At 40.9% G+C, this 16,599-nt stretch overlaps 1 protein-coding gene across 3 annotated transcripts in view; it reads left to right on the forward strand.

Moving 5' to 3' along the window:
* KCNH1 (potassium voltage-gated channel subfamily H member 1) overlaps positions 1-16,599 on the forward strand; it is a 529,531-nt gene that overhangs the window by 38,562 nt on the left and 474,370 nt on the right. Inside the window, exon 2 of one of the 3 annotated variants that reach the window (XM_082249762.1) lies at positions 10,200-10,226. The exons of the other annotated variants lie outside the window; for them this stretch is intronic. Coding sequence (XP_082105888.1) covers positions 10,200-10,226 — 27 coding nt within the window. The remainder of the gene's footprint in view (positions 1-10,199; positions 10,227-16,599) is intronic. 3 annotated transcript variants of the gene reach the window in all.

Here is a 16,599-nt window from a genome sequence, read left to right on the forward strand (position 1 = left end):
ATGCACAAGTCTTTGGCTGCTAGGATGCTGGTGGTCAGGGCACGGCTTCATTCAGTTGCTGTGCCAGTGTCCTAGCAACAAAAAGGGACATCAAAAATGGTGGTGGGCACAAAAACCTCCGCCTTAAGTGGCAATTAACCTAGGCACACTTCTGTTTATCTGTCTCTCTCTTGCACGCCATTAAAGCAAACCTGTTCTATATGGCTGCCTATGGAAACATTGACAATACCCAGGCAGCACTGATGATTTCTATACCAGACACTACATCCTCACCGTAGCTCAGTAGCATTGGCTTGTATTTACAGGGCAGCTTTACCAAGCTGGTTACATAGTTACATAGTTAGTCAGGTTGAAAAAAAGACACAAGTCCATCTGGTTCAACCAACAAAAAACAGTTTTGAAAACCCAGCCATACAATCCCCTATACACAATCCTATACCCGCAGTTGATCCAGAGGAAGGCGTAAAAAACCTAGCAAAGCATGATCCAATTTGCTACAGCAGGGGCAGAAAAATTCCTTCCTGATCCCTCGAGAGGCAATTGGATATTCCCTGGATCAACTTTACCTAAAAAGTGTACCCACTTACCCACTTACTGTATATTAAGTACACCCAGGAAAGAATCCAGACCTTTTTTAAAGCAATCTATTGAGCTAGCCAGAACCACCTCTGGAGGGAGTCTATTCCACATTTGCACAGCTCTTACCGTATTTGGAGATGAAATCTGTTTTCCTCTAGACGTAAAGAGTGCCCGTTTGTCCTATGTGTTGACCTTAAAGTGAACAACTCAACACCAAGTTCACTATATGGACCCCTTATGTATTTATACATGTTGTTCATATCCCCCTTTAATCTCCTCTGCTCAAGAGAGAATAAATTCAGTTCCTCTAATCTTTTCTCACAGCTGAGCTACTCCATGCCTCTTATCAGTTTGGTTGCCCTTCTCTGCACTTGCTCCAGTTCCCCGAAATCTTTTTTAAGAACTGGTGCCCAAAACTGAACTGCATATTCCAGATTAGGTCTTACTAATGATTTGTACAGGGGCAAAATTATATCTTGCTCTCTGGTTATTGGGACACTGGAGGCTGGGCAGTACAGCCTGCATCAACCAGCTCAGTAATGCTCCCCTTTAAATACAGGCCAACGCTACTGAGTTACAATTATGCTGTACAGCCCAGCCGCCAGCATCCCAGCAACCAATGATGCACAGGATATTAGGATGCTGCTGAATGGGCCACTGCATCTCTGTTTTTTTTGCTATTGTTCTAGCAACCAAAAAAGGGCATCAAACATGGTGGTGGGCACAAAAACATCTGACTAAAAGGCAATTGACCTAAGCACATTCCTGTTGACCTTTCTCTGTCTTGCGTGCCTTTTAAAGCAAACCTTTGCTTTCAGGCAGGGAGTGAGTTCAATGCATGGAGCCCCATAGCATTATTTTGCTGTGACACCCCACCTTTCTGTCTTTGACACCTGCCAATGTCAATTGAGACTAAGTGTAATTGATTCTTTAGTTTGTCTAAATCATGGGCAGGTAGCAGGAGAGCTGTTAGCCCAGTCAGTACATTATAGGGAACAGGGCTGCATATACAGGCAGTCCCCCAGTTACAAACATCCGAATTAAAGTGCATATGACTCATACTTAAGAATGGAGGCAGCCTGACTTCATGCTGGTCCCGGAAACCGATGGGCAGCCATCTAGCTGCTCACCGTATATGCTGTCACCTACTGTCCGGCGGACCTGTCAGAAATCCCTCACCACTGCATGGCCAGTTAACCCTTCCCTATGCTATCCAAAACTTACAAATAATTTTTTGGCTGGAGTTACACCTAAAAATGTTTCCTGTTCCAATTTACATACAAATTTATCGTAAGAACAAACCTACAGAACCTATCTTGTTTGTAACCCGGGGACTGCCTGTAGAAGTACCAGGAAGAGCAACAGTGCAGGGAAGTAACTTTTAACCTAAATTCTCTAGCTAGCTACTTAGCAGCTCACCAGCATTTTTCAGCATCAGCTAATCTTCATCAGAGCATAAGGCCTCTTTCACATGGTCGTTTAGCCACATACACCGGATTCTAATCAGTGGATTTATGGGGCTGGAATGACAGGTGCATGCAAGTGGTGGTAAAGTATTGACATGCTGACAGCACCCATCGCTGTTCCCATGTAGCCACATACCAGGAGGTTACCTGGAGTTAGGGAGGGATATCCAAGCCTGGATGTAGTCAGATACTCTAAATACTAAAAGTAGAAGTCCACCCTAACACTAAACTTGCTGCATCTACAGACATCTATGATCTAACACTAACCTACCTAACCATGTAAAGAAGAAATCAGTATGCATACCTTTTTTGAAGTCGATCCGTCCCGATCCCACGCTGAGCTGTCAGCAGAGGCTTCGCTATGGTGGCGGGTGCAGAGGACATAGCTGACAACGGAAGCCTCATAGTAAGTCTATAGGTGACGTCACATCCCATTCATTTCACAGCCGTTGTCGGCTGTGTCCTCTGCAGAGCTTCCACTGCTGGAGACCGGATCAAATTGGCTTCAAAAAAAGATATGCATACGGATTTCTTTTTTACAGGGCTAGATAGGTTAGTGTTAGATGTCTATAGATGCAGGGATTTTAGTATTAGGGGTAACTTACACTTTAAACTTTTGTAAACTGCCTTTTTTTTGTAGAATTCAAAAACCTCAAATATCTTTTCATCATATTTATTTATTGTGTAACCAAATCTAAGAACTGATGAGCTGCAATATATTAACGTTTTGCTTTTGGGTTTCAATACAGTTTAAACTATTTTAAATAGAAGTAACACGAACACCTGAATCTATCTTGATATCATCCTCCTTCCTGCAAGGAAAGCTCGCGCTGGAAGAGGTCAACCCTCTGAGCCAATCAGAACTCTGTTCAGGGCCGTGTGACTGAGGAAAACAGTTATAACTGCTATAAAACATATACAATTAAAAAAAAATGTAAAAATCAAATTTTCTCATCAATTTAGGCCAATATGTATTCTGCTACATGTTTTTTGGTAGAGATAAAATCATAATAAGCCTATTTTGATTGGTTTGCACAAAAGTTGTAGCATCTACAAATTATGGGATATTTTAATGGAATTTTTATTCATTTATTTTTTTTTCTAGTAATGACAGCGATCAGCGATTTATAACAGGACTGCGACATTGCAGTGGACAAATCAGACACTAAATTGCACTTTTGATACTTTTTTGGGGACCAGTGACACCAATAGAGTGATCAGTGCAAAACAAATAGGCACTGTCACTGTACTAATGACACTGGCAGGGAAGGGGTTAACATCGGGGGCGATCAAAAGGTTAAATACGTTCCCTGGGAGTGCTTTCTAAATGTAGAGGATGTGCTTGTACTGTGGAAATACAGAGATCAATGTTTCTGCTCAGCACGGGATTCCTGTCTTCCCTACTAGCAGAATGGCAATCTGCCTTGTTTACATAGTCAGACCGCCGTTCTGCCTCTATCGGAAATGATTGGTGGGTCCTGGCAGACATAGGGTCCGCCGCTGTTTCCAATCACCTGTACATGATTTTGCTTAGAAGAGCCGCCGCCCCACAGTAACTATACGTGGGGCATTTGGCTAGGGGTTAAGCCTTATAAAACACGTTACCATGGTGGTGGTGTCAAAACGGTTGCCTTGTGTAGCATTTACCCCAGCACGGCCCTGATGCTACGGTGATGTCATTTAATATGATGACCTCATTAGTGAGCTATTTCTCCAACATTGGCCAACAACTGTCTGGAGGCAGGTTCATGACCTAGTGACTAGGGCCTAACTGCAGTAGAGAAAAGTGAGATCACAGTTTTGTCTGGCCTGGGTGCATGGATCATGTGGTAAACACAGATACAAATCCTAGTAGAACTATGGGCAAAGTCAGTTTTTTCTTTTTCGTCATCTGTGTCCCATTGGGGAGACCTTTCTTCACTTCCTGTCCTATAGCCAAACAGGAAGTGAGAGTTAATCCCTCCAAAGTAAGGGAATCCCTGGTTGTCACCAGACCAGAACTAGTGTCCTCATTGGAAGATGTCCCCCCGTTACTGTTCTGAGGACAACCCAAAATGTGGGATTTTTTTATACGTTCACTTTCAATGATAACGGTAAACAAGACAAATAGAGAGGGTGGTTCTCTTTATCTGGGACACAAACAGCAGTAAAAACCTGAAAGGTGTTCTAATTCCTCTCCATTCTATCAAAAACTAAAAAATTAAAGTTTTTCCTTCAGTTATACTTTGAGACAAACGTTACCTCTACGTATATATGATTAGTTCAAATGATAAACATGCACCGGCTGAAATGTCACGGCTGGTGGATCTGAAGGGATTGCAGCTCATATGGCAGGGCCTTATCTTTTACAATCTGAGTTTATTTCGAGCCGATATTTACAGTTTCGTCGCAGATGTCAGAAAAAAAAAGAAGTCTAGTCTTTTATTCTAACAAATATCCCTAAATATGTCATTATGATAATCTTCGGTGAAATAACAGATGCAGTCACCACAGCAACACCTTTACAAGTGGAATCAAATCCTAATAACAGTGATGCGGTCACCAGCTGGCACTTGGATTACAATGTGATGGGCTTCCCGGTGACAGCAATGTGTGTACTGGCGGGAAACAAATGGAATAATGTTTGCTCACAATACACAGATGCAAATATTTCCCGAAGCTTCTGAGATCCTCCACACAGCAAATTGAAACACCAATCGGGAGAATCTGATGGTTTCAGATGCGTGATTTTTCGATTCTCGTTACAGCTCATCGCTGTATCCATTAGGTATCATGCCGCTCATCAATCATTATTATCATGGATCATGTCACTCCTTCCTGATCATCCATCGTCTTTTATAAAGTGAACCTGTTATCCATTTTACACTTCTAAAAATAGGCTTTCTGCCTGAAAGTAAGTACCATGAAGTACGTTTTTAACATTGGTAGAGAGTGACTAGGTATCCCAGGAGGCGCACATCAAGTCAAGACCTGCTGTATGATAGTGAAAGACAGTCTCAGCCTGGATCCCCGTCATGAGTAAGCTCTGGTGGGCAGAATGAAACATGTTGGGGGCATGGCCTGGTGGGGGTCCAGGCTGAGACTGCCATTCACTATCATACAGCAGGTCTTGACTTGATGTGCGGCTCCTGGGACTAGTCAATCTTCACCATTGCTTGGAGCATAGTCGAGTTCCCTTTCTGGCCAGCACTCGCCACAGCGGTGGGCACAGGACTTCATTCCCATACAGCCTCAGCGGCTTACACACATATCCTTAGTTTGCAATACATTATTAACGTTATTATCCTGAAAACCCTCTTCTATGTTCCCTTCTGACTCTAGTTTCAACCCCCCTGAAGCTGTACTCTGCTCACCCCTATAGGCCAGTGAGGTATTCTCATTAGCCAGGGAGCAGTGTGTGGGTGGGGTTGATGACATGACATCACTGGGGCAAAAATAAGGTATTGAATGAAACCCCTCCCCACCTCTTTGGTCCACGCTGTACTTACCTTCGGGGTTGCTGAGCTCTCAGCATCCCAGTAGTAGGTCTGTGAATTTGAAATCCTTGCTCTACCGTTGTCTGTGTAAAGCTTCCAGGATGGACAAGATCGATTCTGATTGGCCAACGTCATCACAGTGAATTGATCCGTACATCAGGGACCGGGGATTGGAAGGGAGTCCGATGTTAGTTTACTGTTACGTTTTTTTTCTGTAAAGTTGAACTAGCCCTTCAAAGCAGAACTCTAGGCAGATATTAGAAATATTAGTGAATGCAGTTATACTGTATATTAATTTTAAACAAATTAAAAGGGATTTTACATGCAGGTAGAGTTAATACTTGAATTTTACTTAATTTCAACCCCTGTACAGCAGCACTTGGATTGTGTGAGATGGAGAGGGAGGGAGGGATAGAGAGAGAGACAGAGAGAGAGAGAGGTGCGGTTCGTTTAGTTCCAAATAAATATTCTGAAATTTTTTTTGTTATTTGGATATTCGGATATATTAGAATACCGGAATTGCAGTAGTTTACCGAATGTTCTGAATAACTAAACGAAATTCGTCAGAATTTTGGAAATTCTAATTAAAATTTCAAATCGAATTTTACATCGAATTTCAGTTGAATTCGAACCGTAAACATATTTATGAAATGAAAGACTGTGTGTGTTATTAGAGTACCATTTCAAAATAATTCTGTTTTTGTTGAGCCAAAGATGATTTAAAGAGTCATTGTAATCATCTGGTGAATATTTTTCTTTTGTTTGTTCACTTTGTCACATTAAAAAAAAAAAGATTTTCGATTGAAAATTGGTAAATTGTAAGACAATTCGAAAAAGACATAAAACGAATTCCAAATACAGATCCTGACTACGAATTGAATGAATCAACCAAATGTAACTAAACTAAATAATTAGATTAAGTAATTTAAACAAAACAAAACAAAACAAATCTTTTTGTCATGCACATGTTAAAGCAGGGGTGGGGAACCTACGGCCCGCGGGCCGTATGCGGCCCCCAAAGCCATTTGATCCGGCCCTGCCATTGGGCTGCCTCCAGAGGGGAAGGGGAGGGGGAGCGCCTCCTGATTACACACAGAGCGGGTTCCTCTGCTTAACCGGCGCGGCCGCTGTCATACAAAGTCACGCCTCCTACCTATGATAGACAGCACAGTGGTGACGTCTATCATAGGAGTCGGTCCAGGAGGCGTGACTTCGTATGAGAGCGCCCGCGCCGGGTAAGTAGAAGGTCCCACTCTGTGTGTAATCAGGAGGCGCTCTAATCCCCATGCGCTCTGCATTGATGGGGGGCACTAATCACTCTGCATTGATGGGGGGCACTCATCACTCTGCATTAAGGGGGGCAAACCTGGAAAACCAGTTGCCAGTAGCAACATCATCAATACCAGCTAACATCACACACCTCACCAAAGAGAAGAAGTTGCAGCCATCACATTAGGGGTGAGTTAATTAAATGTTTGACCAAATATAACAGGCACATTTTTAAGTTAATAATTTTGTACGGCCTCCGATTTATTTTAAAAATACCCAAATGGCCCTCGGCAGAAAAAAGGTTCCCCACCCCTGTGTTAAAGAGAGATGTATTCACATGTGCTGAGAAAACATGCAGGCAGAGAGCAAAGAGAGGACCTCATTGGATTTTGCTATTCATTTACTGTTCAGTCACAGGCCTGGGTGAGAAGGTGACCAGTCTGCATTGCCTAACTGCAGCTGATAAAGTCAGGTCACCAGGTAGGCTCTTTTGATTGGCAGGGCTGTGTACTTCTCTGGAGTTGATGCCCAGATTTACAAATCAGATAAAACATCCATAAATGCATTTCTTCTGTGTATTTAGGTGTTTGTGTGGAGTAAATTTATATTTAAATTGGAGCAAGTTTTAAGAGCAACTGTCATCAAATTTAAAATGATGCCCTTTAGTAGAATATTTCAATACAAAGTGAGGAAAATGCTGTATAAACCTGGGTGCAGACATGGCTTGTGTGCCATCAGTAATATCCAAATTAGAAAATGAACACCCCAGTTACAGCTTACGTGTGCTCAGATATTTAATATTAAATCTCTATGAAGCTGGATGGTGGAAGCCTTTCTAAGATGTCTCACATAAATAAGATTCATGACGTGCATTGTGAAGATGTAAGTTCCAGGGGTGGCACCCTGGTGTTGGTTTGACTACCTATTAGGTCAATGACCTGGGACTTGAGAATTCACTAACTACACACCTTTTCCCGGTTGGTTGACTCTGTATTTTTTTATTACAAGTACTTATATAGCATAAATTTACACAGCTCTTTACAGATACAGTATATTGTATATTCACATCAATCATTATGAAACTAATCAGGATGACAAATCTGGAGCCTGCACCCTTAAAGTGGTTGTAAACCCTCACATATACCCAGTGAAGTAAACAGCCTCAGATGTTACCCCAACACTTCAAATTCCTGATATGTGGCTGCTGTACCATATACTTGTATGAGAAAGTATCCTGTTCTCTTTGTATTGCTTCCTTTGTGTGAAATCCCTGGTGTTCCTGCCAGTCCCTCTGCTTTACTATTAAAAACTGACAACACTAAGCAGGAGAGCACATCGTGGTCAGTTCTCTAGCTGTGCTGGGAAGTCAGTGTACTCTCCTCCAATGATTAGACTTGTCCTGACTGGCTGAGAGCGCTGATCCGAAGCCGATCGGCAGACCTTTTTCGGTCATGACCCTTCGTCAGAAACCAGCCAAATGGCCGGATTCTGTTAGACCGACTCCAGTACACACGGGCCAAATGTCGGCCGGTTTCTATTGAACTGGCTGATGCCGCTCGACATTCGGCCCGTGTGCACTAGGCTTTAGAGCTTTGGAGATAGATTCTATGACTGAGGTTTACAACCACTTTAAGAATGAGCCCATATTGCTGTCCTCACAAGTTCACTTTAACCACTTAAGCCCCGGAAGATTTTCCCCCCTTCCTGACCAGGGGGTATTTTGCGATTCGGCACTGCGTGACTTTAACTGACAATTGCGCGGTCGTGCAACGCTGTATCTAAACGAATTTGGCGTCCTTTTTTTCCCACAAACAGAGCTTTCTTTTGGTGGTATTTGATCACCTGTGCGATTTTTTGATCATGCGCTATAAACAAAAAAAAGCGTAAATTTTGCAAAAATAGCAATATTTTTCACATTTTTTTATATGAAATTCCCCCCCAAAAAAATGTAAAAATCAAAATTTTTTAACATTTTCGGCCAATTTGTTTTATGCTACCTATGATTGGTAAAAAAAATTGCAAAAAGCGTATTTTGATTGGTTTGCGCAAAAGTTATCGCGTTTACTAACAAAGGGAAAGATTTTTGTCATTTTTGTTGTTTTTTTTAACGCGTAATGGCGGCGATCTGCGATTTTTTTTGCGGTACTGCGACATTGCGGCGGACAGATCGGACCCTTGACTGACATTTTTGACACTTTTGGGGTAACCAGTGACATTTCTACAGTAATCAGTGCTATACATATGCACTGTTACTGTAAAAATACACTGGCAGTGAAGGGGTTAACTTTTTTTGAAAGGGAGGGGCTATGTGTGTCCCTAGGGGCGTGCTTTCTACTGTGATTGGCTGTGGCTTCAGATGTATGAACCGTGATCAACGGTTCTACATAGTAGAACCATATGATCATCCTTCATACACAGGGGAGAATGACAGGCAGCTTGTTTACACAAGCTGCCTGACTTTCTCCCTCTCCCCCGACGATCGCAGAGTGACCGGCGGACATCAGGTCCGCCGGTCACACGCGCGGGGGGGGGTGCGTGACTGCACGGGAGCGGGAGCGCGCCTCCGGCGGCGTGCGCTCGCTCCCTAGACCCTCACAAGCTAGTGACGTAGACCTACGTCACTTTGCCTGTGAGGGGCTGACTGCCGACGTAGATCTGCGTTAGGCAGTCGGCAAGTGGTTAAAGCTCTATTAATGTTTTAGGGTAAATTCTTCTTATAGATATGGTGTGTAGGGAAACAGTACATTTTCATTGTCTTGCTGTACTGTTTGCTTTTTTTTTTTTTGAACAGCAGTCCCAGTGAGAGTAGGACATCCACTGTGCTGTGTGTGTGTGTGCAGCAACTTTTCTGCAGCGGTCCAACATGCAACCTACTGAGTCACAGCTAGAGCCAGCGACCAACAGGGAGTTTTGCTCATTCCTGGGCTTTCACTCTGACTCAGCAAACGGGGCATGATGGACTCCTGCAGAGAGACCGCTGCTTCCACACAGAGAGCAGTGGTCCTTCTTTGCAGCATAATGCGGAAGTTCAGTTTGTCTTACTCTCGCTGGGGCTGCTATATAGAAAAATAATGGTAAGACACATAAACCCACAGTTTCCCTGCACACCCAATTAAAACAAAGCTTTTCAAATATCAATAAAACTTGTTAAGACAGCAATATGGGTGCTATTTTGGCTAACTTTACTTAAAGTTGTAAGCTGCCGGTTTGCCATCCCAATCTTTGATTCACTTGCTAAATAGTCATTAATCTGGAAAAAGCATGTGGTTAGTGAAGTTTCCAAAGTCTGAACTTGGGCTTTAATTATAAAGACCTTCGGGGAGGACTTTGTAAAGATGACACACCTTTTCATTGTAATTTCTTTTGTGATTATTTTGTACTTTAACATGTTTTCTTCTTTAACTTTCAGTCTGGACATTATCCCATAGACAGACAGGTACAACTATAATGCTCTGTAGTGACAACGTATCCATTACCTACTTTCTGACTGCTTCCCTCCTGCTGCCTTACTTGTTCTGTACCAATCTCTGTTAATTTACAAAACACCACAGTTAAAAAAAAAAAAGGGGGGACGGTATATCACCAAAAGCCTGCCACGTTGTCAAAGAGTTTGAGGTTTCTAATTATCCACATCCTGGGTATATTGTGTTTTGTGTTATCACTTGTAAAATAACAAATGTTGGCATAGAACTAATGTATTAAAGGTCAAATCCATCTAAAAAAAGTTTTTCAGGCTTGGGTGGGCAACAGTAAGCTGAATCACCTGCCAGAATCTTATATCTTTTTGAGACTCCAATGGCGTGGTTTCCCTTTGCCAGTTAGTATCTCTACACTGTCCATAATAAAGGTGTGTCACCACATATTTGGAGGATTGTGACACCATCATTTCTCTCTGTAATGGCTACTGCAAAGACAAATGATGATGCCACACTGCAGTTGAATGAAAATGAGAAGTCTGGTGGGATATCTGACCACTTTGGTCCTCAAGAAATCACTCCCCTTTTACAATATGATATGTGACCCTCTCCACTGGCTCAAGCAGGGTGGAAAGTGTATGATTAAAACTGGAACTATAGACAAAATCAAAAATGACATACTGTATATGCTGCAGTATGTCATTGTCATAACATGTCGGTTTCTCCCTCTTAAATTGCGGCTTTGTAAAATTGCTTATATACTTTTATACAATATTTTTGGCTATTGTCTCTAAATTAAAACATTGCTATTTTTGTTAATAATTGGTAACATTTTATTTATCTTTATTATTTTATAAATATTTGTTTATTTATAATTTAATTATTACAATTAACCATAAGGCCCCTTTCACACAGGCGGACTGTTCAGATCCGCCTGTTAGTTTTTTTGCCGGATCTGAACAGACACCCCATGCATCTCTATGGGGCATCAGATGTCAGCGGAGACATGTCCGCTGACATCCGATCAGTCAAATCTGGTTGGTTGGAAACCCTATTTTCCATCCGTCCAGACGGTCCGTTCCCATCCGATTCCCCCATAGAGAACAGCGGGACCTGACAGCTCTGTTTCCGCACACAGCGCAGAGACACAGCTGCCATTCGCCTACTCAGCGGTGGATCTGCGGATCAATCCCCCGCTGAGAAAAACGGAGTCCGCCTGACGGACTCCCTGTGTGAAAGGGGCCTTAGAAACAGCATTTTTTGTCATTGTAACACAGTTTTATTAGCTGTTAATCCTAAAAGTATAATTGTTATTTTTCCAATCTCTATAACAAGGTGACAACACTGTTCATTCTACAGTGAAATCAAACATCAGTGTTGTCACTCCTTTTTTTTATATGGGCTGTAACTGCAACTTTTATGTAGACCGCTTGGCCTGTTACAGGAAAGTGGAAACATAACAGATCTGTAGGATCAACAGGTAATTAAACTATATTACAGGAAGGCTCAGGCAAACTAAAATTGCAGCATTTAATCTAGTGACAGACTGCAGGATAAATGTAATTTTTTTGTTTTTCCCATAGTCACATTTTAATAAGGCGTTATTTTGCATGTATAGGATCAACTAGACATTATTATATACAGTACTTTGGTGGCCTTTGTTTAAGGCTAGTGGAGAGGGTCTGGGAAAGTGATGTCTGTGAAAGTACCCTATAGCTCTGGCCACTGTGTACTTTTACTCATAGATATATGCAGTCCTCATTAAATGTAGGAAACCAGCATGTGATTCAGCTTGCCAGCAATCACACAAAGCTGAAATGGATTCTAGGTGGAGATGACCTTTAAAATGTAGTGTGTGCTTAGCAATGTTTATTTGTGTCTGTGTATATGTTCCAGTTAAAATTCTCTAAAGACTTTGTTTTAAGCCAAAAGCGTGCCGTCTATTCAGTAGATGATCAAAGCAATAGGGAGTAATACAGAGAATAATGAAAATTAGGGTGGCCGAGAGCAGAAATAGTTGAAGTTCTTTGTTACTTTTTTAAGTAAATATATAAACACACCTTGAAGTTCACTTAAAGCCTAAGTGTCTGGGTTTGGGGCCGTACACCCACATCCACAAGTATATCAAGATGGGAGCAGCGGTTGTTTTTGTGCAGCCACTGCGTTCTAATTGACATGAGTGTGACTGCCTACATGGGGATGCACAGAACACCTTTACATCCCCGTGCGGGTAAACACTGCCCTCGCATGGGTGTACTCTGTAGTACACCTTTGTGAATGAGGCCTAAATATGCAGTGGAAACCTGATAACTGGATTTAGTTAGGTCCTGTTTCTTTGTGTTGCTCACAACAAGCTAGCCTAGAGAGACATCAGACATCAAGTAAAAGACAACAGGGGGCGCAAAATAAGTGCAGTAAATAGGTACTCTTTTATTAAGAAAGCGAATGACAACTCACTTGTAGAACACAAAGGACTGCTCATCTCAAACAGTATAAAGCAAAAGTAGTAGCCAGCAACTCCAACATCCGCATGAATATCTTTATTTCTTGCACAGGAGTAGATAAAATGCGTACACGTTTCAGTGAGTAGCCTTTGTCCAAGGCTACTCACCGAAACATGTAAGAGATTTGATCTACTCCTGTTCAAGAAATAAAGATATTCATACTGATTTTGGAGTTGCCGGCTACTATGTTTGCTTTATGTTGTATTCTGGTGTATTGAGGACACTATAACAAGCCAGAGCACCTATTTTTGGATTCCATGTGCAGTTCATGGATCTGTTCCCCGTTGTGAGCACTGCACTTGTTTCCTATCATCTCAGTATGCTCTCTTATTGTTAATGAGCCTGGTGGTGTACTCATACAGGTTGTACCACTTGTGCAGCCACTGGCTGGGTAAAATAATGCTAAAGAGCCAAACCTAGAAGTCTCAGAACAACCTTGGAGGACACAAAGATCGTAGGCCCAGAAGTGACATCACACCTAGGAGGAACAGCAGCAAAGTGGTGTGGCTACGCGTTTCAGAGTGTCACAGCTTCTTTTCCTGATTCCAGCCACTTTGTCACACACAGCCTGCAGGCACTCAGCTACACAAATAAACGGATTAAATGACCATTAAGTGTCGGTTCACACCGATCCGACTCGAAGTCGCTCCGACTTCGGGCGACTAATGAAGTCGCCCATGCACCGCAACTTCGGCGCGGCTTGCAATGACTTCTCATAATGGAAGTCAATGCAAGTCGCTCCGACTTTGCAAAAAAATTGTGCAGGAACCTTTTTCTAAGTCAAAGCGACTTGAGTCGCTCTGATTAGAACGGTTCCATTGCACAGCATTGGAAGCTACTTGTCAGGCAACAAAGTCGGATCAGTGTGAACCGGCGCTTAGGCATTTGTTATTAAAAAATATTTTTCCATTTTGATTTGCAGCCAACTATATTTTTAAACAACTGGCATGAATATTCACATTTTACTTCCATGCAACCATAGCAGCAGTGCCTTATGTGCATTAACTCTCATCATTTCTGACACCCTGTTCTTGCAAACTTCAAGCACCTGCAGTATTCTGCAGAGAGCCTTTCATCTTTAGTGCCAGGGGTGCCATATTTCTTATTACAAGACAGAGAATGATCATGTGACTGTAGTAGGCAGACCATGTACTCAGTTGTAGGAAGTACATTGGCATGTTTCATTATTGCCAGAACACTAGCTGATAAGAGTTAACAATGACATCTGCTAATAAATTATAGGTATACACAATATACAAAGCGTAAAGGGAGAAAGCTTCTTGCAGGATCTCTACTGAATAGACTCATTTGGAATTGTTTGCATTGTTTGTACAGTACCTGTGTCTTAGGCAACTCAGTTTTTCTATTGCATTCATTAGGGCTATGCTACACGGGGATACCCATAGTATAATCACGGGAGAGAAAAAAAGGTTCATGGGGTAGTAGATGTTAGAATGGTCCTATATGATTAATCGCACAAAGGTGGTTACAAGAACATTCGCCAGCAGTCTCATAAATCCATAGATAACCAACTGCCATTATTCGGAAAGCTTGGAGATCATCTGTCAAAAATATTCAGTTATCACTTTGAAACACTACATGAGGTCTAGGTCTGGGTAATTAAACAATGACGCTCTGCTTGTCAAATGATTGTCTTAAAATAGATGCAACATGGGAAAATGCTCTAATAAATGGCAGCAGTTAATATTATTGAATATATTTTTCATTTGAGCATTTCTTCAACTGTGGCATTTACATTTATTAATACATTTAAACAAAATAACGAGAGAGAGAGAAGGGCAGGCTATAGACAGACACTGAGGTCTAAGAAGAGATAAGTTACACAGCAAGCAGGTAGGAGCATGTTAGCTCAAGTAGGATCAGTTTCCATGCAGCTTGATTATTCTGAGTTCATCCCCCTGGAGCACTTTGCAGCAAACAGCAGTATTTTGCTGGAATAATGATATATATTTTTTTTCCATTTTATGTTTTTGTCTGAAAATATTCTTTAAAAAAATCACATATTAAATAAATTAGCTATACATGAAAGCAATTTGTTTATTGTGACTCAACCAAACATCACTCGTGTAGCTTAGCCCTTAAAATGTGTTTGTATATGTGTTTTTTTTATGCAATTAGACTTCGTAAATGAAATGCATACAATGAAATAGCATTATATAAGTTGTGAAATTATGTAACTGGTTATATAATCCATTACTTTAAAAAAAAAATAAAAATTACATAAAGGAAAAAAAATGCACTGAAAATAGATATATACTATAACAAAGAATAATGAGTCATTTCAATTCCCTGTGAGTGTAAGATATTAAGTACATGCTATAATCAGTTACTCTCTGGTTACTGTGTGTAGTATGGATTAAGTCATAATTAAGATAATTCACCATTAATCTAACTTACATTAGCCAGGTATCTAAATAATATAAATGCGCAAAACGGATAATGTAAAACGTTTCATAGCATTTAATTATTTGCATTGATTTGGCAATGTTGAACTAAACCAATCTGGATGCTAGAAGAGTATCCTCTGGGGATGCCATCCAATAGGGTTTGAGTATATCATAGAAACAATATTTTTCTACAATATCAATATTTAAAAACCATAAAACAAAATTGTTCATGAATGTAAAATGTATTTGTGATGTAATAATATCTATTTGTCATTAGTATATGTTAATTTTAATCCAATGCTGAACCCACAATACCAATTATTGGTGGGCCATATGTCCCTCACTGTGATGCTGCACAGTGTAGAATTAGTTTATATGGTGTTATATTGATTCTTCTAAAAATATCTGGTTTAAAAGATAAGATTTAAACTTTCTGTGTCAACCCTGAACCTGTTTATTTAGAGTCCCTCCCACCCTGTAAGTGTAACCAACTATATCCCGACTGTTTGACTGTTTGTTGCATTCTGTTAATACATTCCAAATACTGCAGTGGGATTTTCAGCACTACAGTATTTGTACTTTACTAATGATCACATTTTTTTTTTTTTTTGGGACGTGGGGCTAAGACCAATCCACTAACCTATAATGTAGGACTATTTGTTGTGTTCTGCATCATTGATGGTTTATACTTTCTCATTTGTGGTTCTGACACCCTACCATGTTCTTCTATCTGAAGGGTAAACCAGACTGCCAATAGAATGGGGCAAATACAGTCTTACCAGCAATGTAAAGTTCACTACTTTAATTGTAAGCTAGCCTGACTTAATACCATATGCTAAAACAGGGGTGTCCAACCTGCAGCCCATGGGCCACATGCGGCCCAAGACAGCTATGAGTGTGGCCCAACACAAAATCGTAAACTTACCTAAAAATTTTGATTTTTTTGGGGAAATTTTTTGTAAAAAATGCATTAACATTCAGCAAACACGTGTGGCCAAAGAAAAATTTGACAGTATCTCTTTACTGGACCTTTATAAGTTTTATCTTCTCAAAGAAAAATATCACACTCTTCACGATCACGCCTTATTCATGTCATCAGTTTTCGGCAGCACCTGTATTTGTGAGCAACTATTTCCAAGGATAAAGAACACGAAGGGCAAAATTAGAACCAAAATATCTGATGAGCACCTTGAGAATTCATTGAGAATTGCTACTACATCCATCCAACTAAATATTGATGCGTTCGTTTATCAAAACAGTGTCACATATCACACTCGTTTGCTCTCTTTTTCAATAAAATATATTATAAAAAATGTAAGTTTTATTACTAAGATAGGTACATTATCTATATCAGTGATTGTTAACTTGTGATCCGCCTGACTTTTTCTGCTCATCAGCTCTCCTTATTGTTAGTGTATTTAATGTGTGGCCCAAGACAATTCCACTTCTTCCAATGTGGCCCAGGAAGGTCAAAAGGTTGG

The sequence above is a fragment of the Pelophylax lessonae genome, assembly GCF_965119305.1.
Source record: "Pelophylax lessonae genome assembly, chromosome: 3".
Classification (NCBI taxonomy): domain Eukaryota; kingdom Metazoa; phylum Chordata; class Amphibia; order Anura; family Ranidae; genus Pelophylax; species Pelophylax lessonae.